General features: G+C 39.2%; 2 protein-coding genes across 2 annotated transcripts in view; both read left to right on the forward strand.

Moving 5' to 3' along the window:
* Nucleotides 1–10489, forward strand: part of lig1 (ligase I, DNA, ATP-dependent) — a 79263-nt gene extending 68774 nt beyond the window's left edge. The window contains exon 28 of the mRNA XM_077615979.1: nucleotides 10478–10489. The gene's annotated coding sequence lies outside the window, so the exon portion shown is untranslated. The remainder of the gene's footprint in view (nucleotides 1–10477) is intronic.
* atp1a2a (ATPase Na+/K+ transporting subunit alpha 2a) overlaps nucleotides 1–19098 on the forward strand; it is a 52045-nt gene that overhangs the window by 11395 nt on the left and 21552 nt on the right. The window contains 16 exon segments of the mRNA XM_077615535.1: nucleotides 1502–1578; nucleotides 1580–1604; nucleotides 1681–1806; nucleotides 2656–2788; nucleotides 4047–4315; nucleotides 6342–6540; nucleotides 7334–7443; nucleotides 9207–9341; nucleotides 11618–11697; nucleotides 13092–13164; nucleotides 13167–13203; nucleotides 14445–14620; nucleotides 16980–17074; nucleotides 17076–17114; nucleotides 18204–18319; nucleotides 18322–18353. Of these exon segments, the coding sequence (XP_077471661.1) occupies nucleotides 1502–1578; nucleotides 1580–1604; nucleotides 1681–1806; nucleotides 2656–2788; nucleotides 4047–4315; nucleotides 6342–6540; nucleotides 7334–7443; nucleotides 9207–9341; nucleotides 11618–11697; nucleotides 13092–13164; nucleotides 13167–13203; nucleotides 14445–14620; nucleotides 16980–17074; nucleotides 17076–17114; nucleotides 18204–18319; nucleotides 18322–18353 (1722 nt within the window).

The following is a 19098-nucleotide window of genomic DNA, read 5'->3' on the forward strand; positions in this document are numbered from 1 at the left end:
TCTTGTTAGAGCAATTTCCTACACCACATTTGTGGTAAAACCAGCAACAGTTTTTCTGTTTTTCAGCACATTTTCCAAAATTCCATTATTAAATGCTCCCGAAAGATCTCAAAAAATGTGGTAAATTTCCTAAAGACTTGACTTACAAACAGTATCATTCGAATTGATAGAGCCTCAGATAATTCTGTTAGTTTGCTTCCCCCAACTCTGACATTTGTGACTTTTATGGATGGCAGCACGGCAGCCCCCACGAGTGAGATGAAGCAAAAGAGACATTCAGGAGAAACGTCGGCAGGAAAGTGAAGCGACAAGCCATATTCCGAGGAAACAAATGTCTTTCTCGCTCTGCTGGATTTTTACACGTCCGCCGAGTGTGCGGTTGCTGTTGGATAAACACGGCAAAAATGAAAGAGGCAAACTTTTTGGAGAGGGATTTGATGTTCCAGGGCGCTGGCTCCATAAAGGCAGTGGCTGGCACGAGTGATGTGAAGATGTTCACTATAAATACAGGAAAGGCGTCACGATGGGATTACTTAAAAGAAAAAAAACCTGCCCTTAATGTCTTTTTGCAGTCTCGGACTTGATAGTTTGAACACAGTCCGAAACGACCAGAATAGAACATGAGAAGTCTTTTGCTTTTCAATCTTTTTGCTGGAGTTAATTGAAGTAGCAGCAAATTATCCCACTCCCATAATATAAATATGTAAGCAGTACTGAGCAGTCTCATTGGATGCTTAGAAAAGTGAGCTTTCATCTTCTGCAATGATATGTCATTGCCTCAGCATAAAAAAATATCAGCTTCATCAAATTAAATATTATAATAAAAATCAGAGAAAAAAAGTGATTAATCTATCCATTTTCTAGGCTGCTCATCTTCAGTAAACTAGTTCATTTGAACTTGAAAAAGAAAAACAATGACAAAAAAATTGGATAAATTTATTTCCCAAACAAAATTTTGATTCATTACAAATTGGATTAAAAAAAACATATTTTGCGGACTATAATTTGCCACAGAGTATCGTTTGCAAGAGCCAAAATATACACAATGAAAAGGAAAAAAAAGCCAATTTTTGGGTGTGGTGGTTGCATAATAGTTTTTCAAATAACTATAGCCCCCAAAAAATAACAGTGAGAGGAAAAAAAAAATGTCACGCTTGAGAAAACAATTCTATTTAAGTTACATTCTTCTTTTTTAATTCGGTTGAGCATATTGAACAGTTTTAATTGAACTAAATCTTATTTTTTAAATATTTTTTGCCCCAATTGGTATTTCATTAATGTAATTGTCTTAAGTAACGTCTTACGTAATGTTATTTTATGGTTTTTATTAACTATTTATAAAATAAACAGAATAAATAATTATTTTAATTAACAGTTTATTTTAGATTTTCCTATTTAAAATGTTTAAAAGAGGTCTTTCTGAAAATATTGTAAAATGGAATCAAAGTATCACCCACTTTGAACATTTCAACTTTAAATCGCATTTCAACGTGACCCACAGCTGTACCTTGTGGTGTTGGCTGCTGTGATCATCATTACGAACTGTTTCTCCTACTACCGAGAGGCCAAAAGCTCACAGATCATTCAAGAAGATGGTTCCACAGGTGAGTGGCAGTGATTGAGTGCACGGAGGGGAAAATCCCTTTCTATGACTGACTCCCTCTTTCCAGTCCTACCCAGCAAGCCATGGTGATCCGTGAAGGGTAAAAGGTGCAGAGTGATGCTGAGCATGTGGTGCAGGGAGTTCTGGTGGAGATCAAAGGCGGGGATCGCATCCCAGCCGACCAGTGAGTCATCTCATCCAGCGTCTATAAGTTGAGCAGGAAGTTCTGCTATAGCCGCTCTTTATACAGGACAACCAAGCTCATAAGATGCATGGAGAGATCTTGAAAAGACAGACATGAGGCATGATTTATAGCCCCTAACAGGACAATCCTTTGCTTCCCCCCCACCCCTGCATCATGCAGTTGCTCGAGTCTTATACATAAATACATATAATAACTACAGGAAAATCACAAATGGGAATTGTACATTGTTTTAGAAAAGAAAAACCTATTATTATGAATGCCATTCATAATAATAACAATATACAATTCGAGGTTGAAAATTACATACATAAAATATTTACTTTTGGAGTTGTTTCTTTTCTTGGGTAGCCTGGTGAGGGAGTGGTTTGGTCATTGGCCTCACAGTTTCGGTTTGAGGGTTCAATCCCATGTGGGTCCTGACGCTGTGGGGCTTGCATGTTGTCCCCGAGCTTTTGTGGGTTTTTTTCTGGGTACTCCAGTTTCTTCCCACATCCACAAAACATGGGTTTGGATGTTGTCCCTGGGCTTTTGTGGGTTTTCTATGGGTACTCTAGTTTCCTCCCACATCCCCAAAACATGCATGTAGCCTGGTTGAACTCTCTAAATTGCTCCTTGGAATGAGTTTGAGCATGAATGATGTCCATCTCCTTGTGCCCTGCAATTGGCTGGCCATTAATTGAGGGTGTCCCCTGCCTGGTTCCTGAAGTCTGCTGGGATAGGCACCCCATGCAACCTTTCTGAGGATAAGCAATACATAAAATGAATGAATAGAGCAAAATCAAAGAATTATGCTTTTCTTTTTCTCTGTACTTGTTTTGACCTGACCAGTGTTCCCATACTTTCACAGGAACTCCTTTCAAAGGTGGACAACTCATCTCTTACCGGTGAGTCGGAGCCCCAGACTCGTTCTCCTGACTTCACACATGACAACCCCTTGGAAACCCGCAACATCTGCTTCTTCTCGACTAACTGCGTGGAGGGTCAGTAGGTCACGTCTGGACCAAACTGGCTCTTATTAGCCACGCTTTTCCCAGACTTTGCTCGACAACAGGGCCGCTTTCTCAGATCTACTCCTAGAGGAGATGTTTAGTAATTTCTTTCCTGGAACCCAAAATAACCAAGTCTCATTTTGACTCATAATTTCAGGATGTTTTAGGGTCCTGTACTCAGTGTGACAAAGGTTCTCAGACTACACCATTTAGCCCTAATTAATAACTATATTTAAAGAATAGTTCTATGCACAATTTTTCATTTAGCATTTGTAGTTCTGGGTTCAAGTTCCTCTGGTTCTTTTAAGTTCTTGTATTCCATGAAACAAATGTAGGCTCATCCTTAAAAGGTTCTTGCATGGAGTTTTGAGATGACTTCTACTAGAGCAGTCTTCTCTTAATTTTGAAAAATTACATTAATATTTCTTGTAAGTTTTTCCCTCCAAAATGGAGTAGTTCCTTGACCTATATCCTAGAACTAAGAAACCTCAAAGGTTCCTGGGCCCATTGAAAGTACTATTCCACAAGCAAGGTGAACAGTTGTTTTCTTTGCTCAAATTATCTACAACTTTGTTTTTGGTTCCATAGTTCCACCAATAGTTCTGCACTTCTTTCAAAACAGTTTTATTCCATAAAAATACAAGACTAATTCTTCCACAGTTGTTCGCAGACCTCTTGATAGTTTAACCGCCCCTTTTAACCCCTGTAAAATTCGCTCCAGGATGCAAAGGGACCTGAAAGCGCGAAACCCACAATCCTTCCCACAGTTCCAGAACTTTGCACTTATAACAAACAGTTGCTCACTTCATTTTGTGCCATATAAACGTATTAGTACCATCACCCCCAGCCACCTACTTGCAAGTTGTGGTGTGCCAAAAGGAGCTGGAGCTAATTGGTTCAAGACAGATACGGTCAGTGTTTCTAGACTTAATTAAGCTACTGTGCCCCTTAGGTTCTAGGAGGATCTTCTTATAAATGACCATGGAAATGAATATAGATTGTATTGGATAACTTTTTTCATCCCATATGCGGGAAATTTCATTGTGACAGTAGCAAGAAAAGGCATAGTTATAAGTTAGACAGTACAGTCGCAAAGGCCGCAGAACACAAAGCAAAAGCACAAAGTACAAAGCAAATCAAAGTCAATGGGATCATTAAGAATCACCAAATCAAATCATTAAGACAGAAAAGCAGCAAAAACTAGCCAGTCTGATTTGGAACTTGTCTAACCCACCTATAACTCTAACAGGGACGGCCTGCGGTGTAGTAAATGCTACTGGTGACCACGCAGTGATGGGCCGCATCGCTACACTGGCGTCGGAGCTGGAGGTGCAACGCACGCCCATCAACATGGAGATTGAACACTTCATCCACATCATCACAGGGGTGGCCGTCTTCTTGGGAGTCAGCCTCTTTGTGCTCTCCTTTATTCTGGGCTACACTTGGCTGGAAGCGGTCATCTTCCTTATCGGCATTATCGTGGCCAACGTGCCCGAAGGCCTCCTGCCCACCGTGACTGTGAGTATATTGTTTTCCCTTGCTTAGATTTTGGTCGGAAGGGAATATTTTAGTTTTTCTTTTTCTGAGCCTCATATACAGACCGTTTTTTTGTAGATTTAGCTCAGTCTATGTACCACCAAATGTGAAACATGTAAACTGAAACCATACAGTTCTTAAGCCTGTTCATACACACATTTACTTGAATAAACCTACAAAAATTCTCGCGAATGAATGCATGTTAGAAAATGAATAGGAAGTCAGTCATTTTCCTCCGAGAGACACGCAAAAGATCATTATCAATAAGAAGATGAAATTTGATAAACTCTATGATACTCTTTTAAGAGTAGAGTAAACAAAAAAGTATGAAGACTGCGCGTAAAACTAACATAAAACCTGTCATTATGGTCCAATGGTTCCTTTTTGGCTCTGGGGTAACTCCAAAGCCGCATGCAAAAATAACATTGCTAATGAGTAGATCCAGAAGTCTCAAAAACCAATATGTCAAAAGACACAGGAAGTTCTTTGGTTCCGGTTCAATGCAGCCCTTTCAAGTTGATGTTAACCATTTTTTGCCTTCCTTCAAATGCTTATCCCAGAAGGAAAACTCAACTTCATAAGGTCAGAAGTCAACCAACCGCCTTGATGAAGTGATCTTACAACCTGTTTCCCCTAGCAACATGACAATGACTTGCAATTTATATTATTAACAGACCTACAAAAATGTCTTAAGATGTTATTTTGTATAAGACCCTGCACATTTTAACCATTAATAAAGGAGAATATATAAGATTAGTGGCAAAATGCTATATATATATATATATATATATATATATATATATATATATATATATATATATATATATATATATATATATATATATATATATATATATATATATATTTCATGTCAATCAAAAAAACTAGAAAACGTAATTTCTGGAGATTACGCAGGTAATTTTTGTGTGCTGGTCGGTGTACAAGTACAAGAAGACGCAACTGCATGTACTTGTAGCACGAGTGCACACACGCAGAGTGCACGCAATTGTAGTATCCGCACTTGTAGTACAAGTGCACGCAGTTGGAGCACAATTGCACATAGTTCTAGGACAAGTGCAAACAGTTGTACCACGCAAGTGCACACAGCTGCTACATGCAGTTGTATCACAAATTCATGCAAGTGCACACAGCTGCTGCACGCAAGTGCATGGAATTGTAGCAGAATTGCACACAGTTCTAGCACAAGTACACCTGTGCACGCAGTTGTAGCACAAGTACACCTGTGCACGCAGTTGTTGCACAAGTACACTCATGTGAACGCAGTTGTCGCACAAGTACACGCGAGTGCACGGAGTTGTCGCACAAGTACACACGAGTGCACGGAGTTGTCGCACAAGTACACGCGAGAGCACTCAGATTTCGCACAAGTACACACAAGAGCATGACATTTGCATATCCTTATCTTATTTCCACAACCTTGGTAGCCTATGGAGCTCCGGCAACCCAAAGGAAGACGAATAGCATTCTTTTAAACATAGAATTTAACCTCCTATGACCAGGCGTCCACATGTGTGGACAAGACATTTTTTGGTTGTCACGACTACAAGGGCCTGGCGTCCACTTATGATGTGGACATCATTTTTCTCAGAAACTACATCATGTAAAAAGATAATTCTTTGTTTTTACACTCATTAGGGTCTTAGGAGGTTAAAACATCTTTTATGGGCTGACAATCGACTTTTAAAATGAGGAAATTTAATGAATAACTGTAGTGTATATTTTACATTTTGCTCCTTTCACAGACATTTTACATCTGCCCCTTTTGCTTATTTGCGTCAAAATGATAACTTGATTTCCAGTCGTGGACTTGCGAACAAAGATATTACTGTAATGGCACCTGGCAGCCTGCTCTGGTGAATTTCTATTAAATAGGTGGAAATGCTTTGATGCATTCAGCTAGCATATGGAGCGTGTGTGTCGGCCAGTATATATGTCCCAGATGGCCCACCTTGCTCCACTCCTCTTCATCCATGTCTTCTTCCGCCAGGTGTGCCTGACCCTGACGGCCAAGCCCATGGCCAAGAAGAACTGCCTGGTGAAGAACCTGGAGGCCGTGGAGACTCGGGGCTCCACCTCCACCATCTGCTGCGACAAGACGGGCATGCTAACGCAGAACCGCATGACCGTTGCCCACATGTGGTTCGACAACCAGATCCATGCGGTCGATACCACCGAGGACCAGAGCAGTTGGTGGGGGGATGCAGGGTAGGGAAGGAGGAAGGGGGAGCTTGTGACCACCTGCCGGGTTTCATATGCTCAACGTTCACTCACGGTGCGAGCGAGTCTGCTGCAGTGCATGCCGGTGCGGCCATTAATTGAACCGCAGCAGCAGGCGGCGGGGAGAGGGGCTGCGCCGCCCTCTCCTGAGTTCCCCAAGTAACATTGCGTCTTTGATGCATAACAATGAGGCAGGTAACCTGCCGGGAGCCGCTGAGAGCACTTGGGTAATGCTTTTTCTAAGCACAAAATATCTGACGCATTCTTATTCAAAATGTCAGTGAATGCTCACTGCCACCCTTCGCAGTCAGCCATCAATGATTAAGCAGTTCTAATTGAAAGGAAACTTTGACTTACAATCTATGTAAAGAATAGAAAAGAAAAAAGAGACAAAGAAAACGGCTTTAAATGATAATGGTAGCACTCTCACCAACTTGTCTGTCTGCTGGAGTAAAATGAAAAATGGATGCAGGGGGCACCCATGCTGAAGTGAAGGTCATTTCCCACAAAGATTGCTTTTTATATATGTATACAACAGAGTAATATCATACAAATGTTAAAAGGTATATCTTTCTTTAAAGTAGGGAATTGAAAAATCCAAGTGAAAAATAATAATTGTTGTGACTGACTTGAGTCATCCAAGAGTTATCTATCCTGTGAAAGCTGGGAGCTAAACTGCAAGCATACATATTGCATGAATCTATCACAGGATAAATAATCGTGAAAAAAAGACACTTGCACAACTCTACGGTGTATTTGCAGGGTCGTGTTTTGACAAGAGTTCTGCGACATTGGCTGCGTTGTCTCGTGTGGCCGCCCTGTGCAACCGAGCTGATTTCAGAGCAGGACAGGAGCAAGTCCCCATTTTGAAGGTGGGCTGCACTCTGCTTTCTTATGATTAAGAAAATGTGATCTAATGTAATCTTTTGTTCGTGCAAGCCCCAATTAGCTCATTTTACAGCTCAATGGTAAAATATTTATAACTGAAAGAAGCCATTGATGGCTTCTATTTGGGCAGACCCAAAAATTTTGGAACGTGAGACAAGTGTTCCTCTCATTTTATACACATTTTTAGCACTTATCTAACTGATTTAATGTAGTTGAAAAAAAATCATCAAAAGACTTGTGTCCTTTTTTAAATTAGAGCGAAGATGGTTTCGTAAGCAGGGAACATGGTTGAACTTCCAGGTGCAAGTGTAATCAAAATGTTTCGTTCTGAAACCACTTAATACTGTGAACAGATTGAAATTTTGGCAACCCACTTAGTACATATCTCTCCTGCTCAAGTATATGAAAATAATAATTTGGTAGCTACCTGCCAAGTCTGACATTCTTCTTTTTTCTTTGCTTTTCTTACTGCCTAAAAATATATTTTGAAGAATTCTTTTATCTTTGGTTTTATATAGTCAAAACTACATATATATATATATATATATATATATATATATATATATATATATATATATATATATATATATATAATTGTTTTATTTTATTAAACCAGGATGTAAAATATCCTCAAATTATGGAATGAGTGGCAACCATTGAATCCATTTTGACTGGGAGGGTTGACAGCAAATGTGCAGTGAAAATCATTGCAGATTGAAAATATAGTACAGACTTCATCTCCACGTACACAACTCAGATGTCTATTCTTAACATTTGCTTTCCATTTTTTACCCTCACAAGTCTTGGAGCTCCACAGGTGTGGGCAGCCATTTAAAGAACATAAAAGCATTGGTATGTTCATATTCAGATGCAGTGTCAGCAGGGAGTAGACAAGCCATCTCAGAACTCCATTATTAAGATCTAAATAGCACTTAAATGGACCTGTCGCCAAAGTGTTCCCTAATAGCTTTACATAATGCCCAAAAAAGAGCAACCTCTCTAATAACATGTCATTTGACTTTATATAATAATTTAAGAAGATAATGTATGAATATAAATCAATCATGTTGGGGAATTATGTTGAATGTTTTTAGGCTATTTCTTTTTATTAAATTAGAGTTTCACCAATCAAAAGCAGTTGTCTTGAGTGTTTTAACTGAAACCTTTATTTAATTTTTTTCCCTCACTAGTTATAAACAGATATACATGCTAACATTGGATTTCGAGTCCACATTATTGGCCGTTTTGCCTGTTTACAAGTCCATTACAACTTTTCTTCCATGGTCTATGTGGACTCCGGCATGTCAGGTGAAACCTAATTTTGAGCTTTAAAGGCCAAACATGTTGTGGCAGGGAAGATGAGTGCAAAACTGCCTGGTCTCTCGCCACAGTCCACTATGTTTGTTCTCGGGCATTTTTGGACAAAAATACACATTCGAATCTCCTGGCACGGCAGGTGATCTTAGCTCCAGAAATGTCATCTTTGCAGATTCTTTATGATCTTACAGACGGGGAAGTGCCAGGATAAACATTTGTGGCCCAACTAAAATCTTCGATGATGCAGATGTTGCTCTGCTCTAATATAAATTATTAATGAGAGGCATAATGCAAGTGAACAATGCTCTCTGGGGTGCAACTTTAATCAATTAAAGAACACCCGCAGGCAAAAGCTTCCGCTGCATTGTGTCGAAGACTGCTCTCCTTTCAGCCAAAGTCGCTAATACGAGTGAGTGTGGGTTTCTTGCAGCGGGAAACGGCAGGTGATGCGTCCGAGTCAGCACTGCTTAAGTGCATCGAGCTGTGTTGTGGCAATGTTTGAAAGATGAGAGGAGTCAACCCCAAAGTGGCTGAAAGCCCCTTCAATTCCACCAATAAGGACCAGGTACTACATGACACCTTGGGAAACAATTACTGCATCCTAAATCTCATGTTTTGACAACAAATGGGTTCGTTGTGATACCTTTAATTTGGCTATCAACATGTGGTCGATACCATAGGACATTGATAATCAACTTGAGGGGATATACCATTACTATATTAGTTTATACTAGGAATAATAGGACATTGTTAGAAACTCCAATAACGAGTGCCATATTTTGTATTACTATAAAATGTTCTCGGATTGGATAACTTTATTCATCCCATATTCGGGAAATTTCATTGTGACAGTAGCAAGAAAATGCTTAGTTAAAAGTTAGACAGTACAGTCACAAAGGCCGCAGAACAAAGCAAAAGCACAAAGTGCAAAGCAAAACAAAGTAAATGGGGCCGTTAAGAATCACCAAATCAAATCATTAAGACAGAAAAGCAGCGAAAACACAAAACGAGCAAGAGGGGACGGAGCTACCGCCACCGGCTGCCACTTGAACGGCGCCATTTTGGTTGCGGTAGCAAAAACGGATACAGACTCAATAGACGTAAAGTTGGACAAAAACTGGAACCCCACACAGAAAGTCTTCCACAAGATGGGGAACTTCTGCAGACTGTGACCGAGGTAGATTGAACTGGCCAAAATGTGTCATGACATAGGAAAAAAGAAATCACACTGGACTCTGAGTCACAATTGCCAAGCAGCTAAACATAGTCACAATTATTGTTTTGACAGCAATATAAAATATCCAAAACAATTGAATTGTTGAGACCATGTTCAGAAATGCTCAGGCTTTACATACTCGAATCACAGAGTAACATAAGCTTCTTTGGCTTAGCAAGCCTACAACGTGTAACGCTTTCAACAATCGTCAGCTTTCTTCAATTCTCCTAGCATACAAACCACCTCTTACTAACTTTTTGGGATAATACTTTGATTATACTAAGTTTAACATGTAGTGACTTCACCTATCCTACTCAGCGTTATTTTCCTGCTTATCATGCACTGTGCGTTCCAACGCATTCATTTGTCGTCGATTCTCTGTTTGAGGCTCATGCCCCCCTTTCCTCAGCTTTGGAGAAGATTCAAAACCGTCCAGATTTCTGCATCTTCTTTGTGTAGCTTAACAAATTCCCGCTGAAACATAGTCAAAAAAAAAAAGACAACTAATGCAAACTCGGCCTTCTTTTATTTCCATTCAAAATGATCACCAAAGTTTACCGGCCTGTCTGCAGCTGATTTGGTTAGAAACAAAGCATTGGAATGCATTAGAAATACATTTTAGTGCTATGTTTTTGACTGCCCAAACACTAATTGATTATGTAAATGTCAAACGAGAAATCTACCTCAATAGGCATAATCCTCATTAAAACAAGTCTGTTATTGAAATAAAAGTGACACGGACACCAAAGATTAAGATACTAGCCAGGAGTGATGCATGCAACAATGAACATGAACATACACAAGCTTTTTTTAAAAAGTCAGCATTATGATCAAAAACATTTAATCACTTTTTGATAAACATATCTACTCTGTAAATTTGGAACAAAATGTTGGGATAATTTCCGGCCTATTTGCATGACACGAACTTTACCCGAAACACACAATCTTTATTTGCTGAGTTGATTGTACAAAAGAGAAAGATGTTATTATTTGAATGTTATGGACTGTGTTATTAATGTAAGATTATTATATTGTATGAGTGGTTACGTGAGTAAAAAATACGATCGATAACATAGACTACATGATTTGATACCGATCGAAAATGTATGTATGAACTTTTATTAGTTAACATTAAATAATTTGCACCTTAGTATTATTTGCATGTCCAGCTAAACATTGACAAATACGGTGGAAAATAAGATAGTAGTAGTAGGAACATCATAATTCTGAAAAATTCCCAAAACAAAAACTACATATGATATGAAGTACATACTAGATACCAAAAGGCCTCCTATACTCATTACCTCTGTGTTGAAATTGTAATTTCAAACTGATGGTTTAAAACCTTGAAGGCCTCGTTGCATAAGTGGACCTCCAGGCATAAGCAATTGATTCCTGCGGATAAACCACCAAATCCCGTGCACTTGTTTTGATTAACTTTAATGAATGTTGTTATTTCACAGTGCTGTTTTACCTAAAGTAAAAATGCATGTCACTGTAAATATTTCACATTTAAATGATAGATTTCATCGATGTTTATTTCATTTCGTCACATGCCGCGCACCATTACAGGAGGACAAAAATGATTAATTCATGATCTCTCACTGAATCACTTCTGTCTAAAGCTCTCCATCCATAAAGCAGAAGACAACCCTTCCGGTCATATTCTGGTCATGAAGGGAGTGCCAGAGAGAATCCTGGACAGGTTGGCACATCAATAATGGATCAATGGCCCACTCAAATGGACAGTATGTAGGAAACAAGTGGAAAGCTGACCTCAACCACCCCCCCAACCTCCACAGCCCTAATAGTGGGAAAGGGGAAGTTTTTCTGGTGGTTATCAGACAGGGCGAACGCTGTTCACGCTCATAATCTAATATTTTCATTCATGTCATATGAGAGTCCTAAAATAACACAGTATGAATACCAGTGTGCTGGAGGATTTACAACAGCATTTTAACTGTGGTCAAAAAGCAACAAAATCGGAATGATGCAAAGCCCATATGAATTCTGAGATGATGAAAATGTTGATCTGATTCACCTCTGTCTTGGCCACAAATCTTATGGGATGACATTTATTCCTATTTAATTGATATCCTTGAACCTCTCACTCCAGTTTTCTTTTATTTAATCTATTTATTTTTAAAGCGCAAAGCCAGGATCTGGCTGAAGGTGGATTCTACCATGCGAAATTATTTATATATTTATATTTTCTATATAACAAATACATAATAAATTTTACTTACCGTGTACAAAGGGAGCCTCACCAACCCTCTCAGTATTGTTAGGAATCTATCAGACCTTTTTTTCACAACTTCAAGTGTTCTTTCAGATAAGAATGCCTTGTCAGAGCAGCACAAACTTATGCTTCTACTATAGCACCTTTTTCCACACAATAAATGTCACAAAAAGTGATCAATTATATACTTATACTCGTCGTGTATTTATGATTACATGATTAATCCATGACTGCATAAATTGACATGTATTATACAATGCTTTGAGCAAAAATTAACGTGTGGAAAAGTGGTATCTAATAAGGTAGTAGTTGTGATCCTCTGATATTGTATGCTAATCTAACAGCCATTTCTTTTGTTTTTCGCGGTCCTTTCCAGTGAGAATTAAAAAGAAAAAACTACTTTTTAGGCTCCCAACTGTCTGTTAAATCGACCATACAGCACACACCATAAACCTTGCTATATCTTCCTCAATACGTGCAAAACAATCAAACATCAAAATGACACACACTACAGTGATGAAACGCAAGAAACATAATCGATGTCCTCTACTACTATATGAGAATCAATAATTGCATTGTATGTATATGTATGTGTATATGTGTGTATGTGTGTATATGTATGTGTGTACGTATAAGTATGTATGTATGTGTGTATATGTATGTGTATGTGTGTATATGAATGTGTATGTGTGTATATGTGTGTATATGTATGTGTATGTGTGTATATGTATGTGTATATTGTGTGTATATGTATGTATATGTGTGTATTTATTTATGACTCCTAGCATTCTGTCATTTAGTTTTAGATTTTCAACTCTCATTTGCAAATGGCAGTTTTTATTATTTGCATTAATCTCTAGGTGCAGCTCCATCATGATCCATGGCCAGGAACAAAGCATAGATGACAACTGGCGAGACGCCTTCCAGAACGTCTACAAATGGAGCTGGGAGGACTCGGAGAACGAGTGTTCGGTAGAGTTTTTCTCAGAAGGTTGTGTGACGCGGTTTGGGCCGGGTGGTGAGGGTGGTGAGGGTGGTGAGGGTGCACATTATTTTTTATCATCTCCTCGGGTAAGAGGCTAGTTGAGGCAAATGTCTCTCATAAGAAGTGCACCGTGTTTATCGCTGCACTTTATCCAAATGAGAATGCTTGCCAAATGCTGAGGAGACACAAAATGTTGGAGACGCCTTTATGGCAGCCGTGTGTATTTATCGGTTGCAACATAAATCTATTATAGAAAGACTTAAAAGCTAGGGCAGACTATGCTGTTGATTCATTCTACAATATATCTCACTTGGGACGCAAAATGTGGCAATCAATCCCAAAGCTCCAAAAGCTACAAAAACACAACTTTTCCTTACTTAATGGTATTTCATTAGATTGTTCTCTTCTGTTTTCAGTTAGCCCTCTTTTAAATTACAGTCTGACTTTTAGTCCTTTCCACATACACAGGCTTGTTAAAATTGCATTTGAAATTTTGTGCATTACAATGCATTCTCCCAAATATTGCACAAAAAACTACCGTATTTTCACGACTATAAGGCACACTGCAGGCAGCAGCATGCAGGACGCAAGCAGGAACGATCCGACAATGATACTAAGACTCATTCATGTTTAAATACCAAAACAGGAAGTAACGGCACGCCAGGAGGGACAAACGGGCCGCTCCTGACACACCTGTTGCCTGTAATTACCTGGGATAGGTTCCAGTTCCCCTGCAGCCCTTGTGAGGATAAATGGTTGGGAAAATGAGTGAATGAATTATCATTGTAGATATTTACAGTATAAAAAGTGTGACAAAGAAATATATTATACTAATTATTTGTTTTATTTTATTTTTTATTTATATTTTTAAGGCACATTGAATGGTTAACACGACACGCCACAGTTCTGAGATCACGACCTTTCAGTCTAGTATTTGCATGTTATCTATGTCTGTGTGGGTTTTTATAGATATCCAGACTTCCTCCTATTACCCCAAAACATGCATGCTCGGTGGATTAAACTGCAAAATCTTTGAAGTGTGTGTGATGTTGCGTGGGTGACAAACAAGATTAGAATTCTAATTTTAGATGGTGAAATTTTTTAAAAACCCAATTATTGTGAAATCGTTGTATTGTGTGGGCGTCCTCAATGTAAGGTAGACGTGTCAAGCCTTTTTTGACATTCCAATCCACGTCTAGTCTGATGCATCTTTTTGCTGGTCTTTCAGACTTCTGCTAGTTCAACCTGCCACCATCTCAGTTCCCCAGAGGTTTTGCCTTTGACTGCGGCGACATCAACTTCCCTACTGAGCAGCTGTGCTTCCTGGGCCTCATCTCCATGATTGATCCGCCGCACGCCGCCGTGCCCGACGCTGTCGGTAAATGCCGCTCGGCTGGCATCAAGGTAATTGTTTTCGCTTCTTTTTAGAGGGAAGCTGTTTCCCGTGGTGTCATTTAAATACTGATGAGAACCGTGATCACCTCTTGAACATCTCTGAGATTCTTGGCCTGTCGTGTATGTACTCTATATAGTATACATATAGACACATTCATTTTATCACCTTTGCAAGGTGACAAATGCAAATGAACGTGAGCAGATGACAGATATTGCATTTGGACCTCAAGAGTAAGTTTCCTCACAGGTTGAGAGTTTTCCATTATGTTGGTGTAATTCTGTGGAGTTTGCATGGGTTTTCTCCGGGTGCTCCAGTTTCCTCCCACATTCCAAAGACATGCATTGTAGGCTAATTGGACACTCTAAATTGCCCCAAGGTATGAGTGTGAGCGTGAATGGTTGTTTGTCTCCTTGTGCCCTGCAATTGGCTGGCCACCAATTCAGGGTGTCCCCCGCCTCTGGCCCGAAGTCAGCTGGAATAGGCTCCAGCACCCTCCCCGACCCTAGTAAGGATAAAGCAGTTCAGAGAATGAATGAACTCTACTATAGTTCATTTTTTCAAAGAGGTGTGCTATAGTTACTATAGCATCCCTCTTTGAGTTTAAAGATGTATTAGAGGTTCATTGTAGTATTATACTCACACTGTTTTATAGCATCAAGTCCACAAAAATCACGACTATTCCACATCAGCTTCAAAACATGGACATTGAGTTGGGAGGACAAACCACCTCGTGGAGCGCGGTAAGCAAGCCATCATCTTTTCCACATTCAATATGGCTGGAGAATATGGGCGTGGTTACGCCTATTGGCGACACAGCTGTGTAAATTAAGCACGAGCGCAGTATCTCGTCCTTTCGAACAGCCATTTCTATGTTGACGGACGACGAGCACGCCAACGAGGTAAGGCATTGAGCAATTTACTGCCCTAAGTGCATTTTTATCACGCTCCCGGGAATTTTTTTGGGGATCGATTGAGCCAAAAACGCCAACAAATCTTTTAGTTTAATGCCAGGTTGAACACACCGTCGCCAATTTAAGTTTGGGCTCCTCTTCCCCACCGGCTGTGTGCCGTATGTGACTAGCTATCTTAGCATTAGTGTCACGAAGACGCTTTCCATTTGGTTTAAAAAGTATGTTGCCCGTTTTCTTTCCATTATTGAGTCGTGTAACTTAATCAAACAAATCCGAGACATCAACGGACAGTTGGCTGGGTAAAGGCTCACTCAAAAATGACATCCAGATGCACGACTCAGTTCCCGTTGTGTTGTATGTAATGATAGTTTTCACTGCGAGTGCTAAACACCCATTTCCAATTTGTAATTGTTCTGTTTTCCCCAAAAATTCATTTATACAAAAATTGTTAAGCCAACTTTCTCCTAACCGATAATGTCACTCTGTTTAATCGCCTTGTCTGGAAAAGGGAAAATAGCACGGAGCACTCAAACTTATTTTCATTCTCTATCTTGATCGTTTATTAAATTCCTTGTAAGATTCTTCTTTCCTGTAATAATTGTTTGGCAACTCCCAAATAGCTTAGTTAAATCAAGTTTCCCTTGTTTAGCATCAAGATGCAGCTCTTCCTGTGTGCCCAGAACACTCATAACCTTGAGGTTACAGGAGAGTAGACTGGGCCAGGTAAAACTACTTCCAACAAAAAACACCTATTTTTATTTTTTAGAAATGTTTTAATTACATTAGATTCAGATCATACATAAACCTCAAATTTGTAGCCCAGAGGCCAATTGTGCCATACGGGACAATATTTTGTGACCCCGTTTGAAATTCCATGCAATGGTGATAATAAAATGAATTTAATAATTGAAACTTCCATTATGGGGCCAAACTATTTAATATGAGTGTACATGAAAATATGAGAAATAAGTGAAAAATGCACCTTTTGTAAAACTCTTTACTAAAGTAAAGAAATTCTAATTAAAATCAAATAAAAAAACAAATTAAATTTTCTTAATAAGTAAAAAAAAGAAGAAAGGCAGGAATTCGAATAATATGTACTTTGTTCTGGGAATTTTATCTATTTTATTTTGTTTGAGAAATCTCTTGACCCTCTTTAGCTCTCAATAGAAGTTCAATCCGTTTCAACAGGCAAAGGGATGAAAGCAATTGCTTGATATGTGATATACATCATTGCCATCAGTGGCTTTAGTTGCTTAGGGAGCCCCTTTATTTTATCACAGCGCCACTTTGGCCAGACCTTGCAGTCATATTTCACTCAAGCAGTTGTGGAGCAAACAGCTCAATTCTTGTTTATTCAGCTGATCGATGGGTCCTGAAGGCATCTTGTTGCATTGTTGTCGCAGTCGTAGAAGTTGGGAATGACTTGAATGATGTGACAATGATGTGCACTCAGGTGATTATGGTCACCGGAGATCACCCAATCACAGCCAAGGCCATTGCCAAGGGGGTGGGCGTTATCTTCAAGGGCAATGAGACGGTGGAGGACATCTGAGTGCTTTAACATTCCGCTCAGTCAAGTGAACCCCAGGTATGGATTTGTCTTTGGGTATGCGTGTTCATAATTTCCGCTTGTCCACTATATATTGACATTTATACAGGGTGACCCAAATAAAAGGAAATTTTTAAAGTGAATATTGGCAGACATGAGCAAGTAGCAGCCCTGCGAAATAGTGACCTTGAGCAAGTGAACACCACTAATTAAGTAACCATGGTGAATTCAAAATGAAATTACCAGTATTCCAGCTGAGATGTTGCAATGGTCTACGAAGAGACTAACGGGCAGATTTTAAGAATGCATTCGTATTGGAGGATGCCATCTAAAGGATGTAATTTAAAAGAAAAAATGGAAATTCCATGATTCCTTCTTTAATGCCATGCTTTTAGGTTTTGATTACTATGAATACAATATTTTTCTTCTATCTTGTTATTAATGGTATGTTAAAAAGTTAGGGTTTTTTGTGTCAACCTATACCTATAGCTAAAGGCTAATACACCACTGTAATTTGATTTCCAAAGTACATACCAATGTATGTTATATTGAAGATCAGCGAAATTATAGTCTGTAACTAGTTACTATATAAGACACAAAAAAATGACTGACGGTGACATTAACCAAAGGGCAAACATATGCCACTTTATGTGATAAGTGTATCTTTTCATCACGTTAAAACGGGAGAATTTTGAAGTTACTTATTCCATTTGAGATAAGCATGACCAGCTTAAAACATGAATCGTATGGCAATAAAATGAGATAATTTAAAATAGTAGATTTATTTTAAATCTATTTACAACAATATTTTAAATAGAAATAAAACTGTTTATCCTGTTATCATATTATAATATCGTGATAATTAAAAGGTGAGAATTTTAAAGTTAGCTATCAAGTTTTGAGGTGTTAATGCAACACCTTGAAGTGTAAAACTTCTAACATAACACTAATAAAATTATGCAACTGGAGATTAATTTATTTCATTCATTTTATGGAATTTTGTTTGTCATCCAAGTTTTGTCTTTCATTGTCTCTCTGTTGCTCAAAAATAATTTATCCCTCTCCACCTTGGTGTATGTGTGTGTGGTAAGACATAGAAGGGTCCACCATTTTTCCCTCTACTTTTAGGGATGGAAAGGCCTGCGTGATCCATGGTTCAGAGCTAAAGCACATGAGCTCTGAGTACCTGGACGACCTGCTGAGAAACCACACTGAGATTGTCTTCGCTCGCACTTCACCGCAGCAGAACTGATTATTGTCGAGGGATGCCAGATACAAGTGAGTGAACGGATGGTTAAAAGTTCTTTTGCCAGTGCCTGTATGGGATCTATATTCCAGGCCAGAGAGGACCAATAAGGTCTTATCTGGAACAAACAACTTGTGTGTGTGTGTATGAATTCTCTTGTATACATGTGTATTTTTAGGGACTACATTTGACTTCAGGACCCACCTAGAACAACACAATTCATAAGCCATGTGCGAACTCTGACAGATTACGCTTGTCTCCCAGGCATTTCAAGGTATTATCACACCCAATGTCACACCTTACATTTCTCACGCACCCAAGAATATATATATCGACCATTGTCATAATGCTAAAAATAAAATTAAGTGTCCTGATCTTAAAACTCTCCATATAGACTATTGAGGGTGACACAAAAAAATAACAGAAACTTTTAATGCAATTATGTTACGATCGCGCCGAGACGTCGTGGCGGGAACGGAGGGATTTGGACCCAGTAGCGGGGAAGCACGAGGGAACGAGGCGAACTGTGCTCATGACAGTAACTTTAATGACTCAAAAAGCTTTACAAAATAACAAGGACTTGTACATCCCAAAACGAAACAAAACCGGAGCATGGAGAACAGTACCTTTGCAGCGATGTATGCAGGCAGTGTCACGCAGGACGTTCTGACAATGACTACCACTTCCGTGGTGCTTAAATACCCACATAATCACGTAATCAAGAATCACTCGCAGCTGCTCTAGCCTAATGGCAAGCCAGGAGGGACAAACGAGCTG

Source organism: Stigmatopora argus, chromosome 12, assembly GCF_051989625.1.
Source record: "Stigmatopora argus isolate UIUO_Sarg chromosome 12, RoL_Sarg_1.0, whole genome shotgun sequence".
Classification (NCBI taxonomy): Eukaryota; Metazoa; Chordata; class Actinopteri; order Syngnathiformes; family Syngnathidae; genus Stigmatopora; species Stigmatopora argus.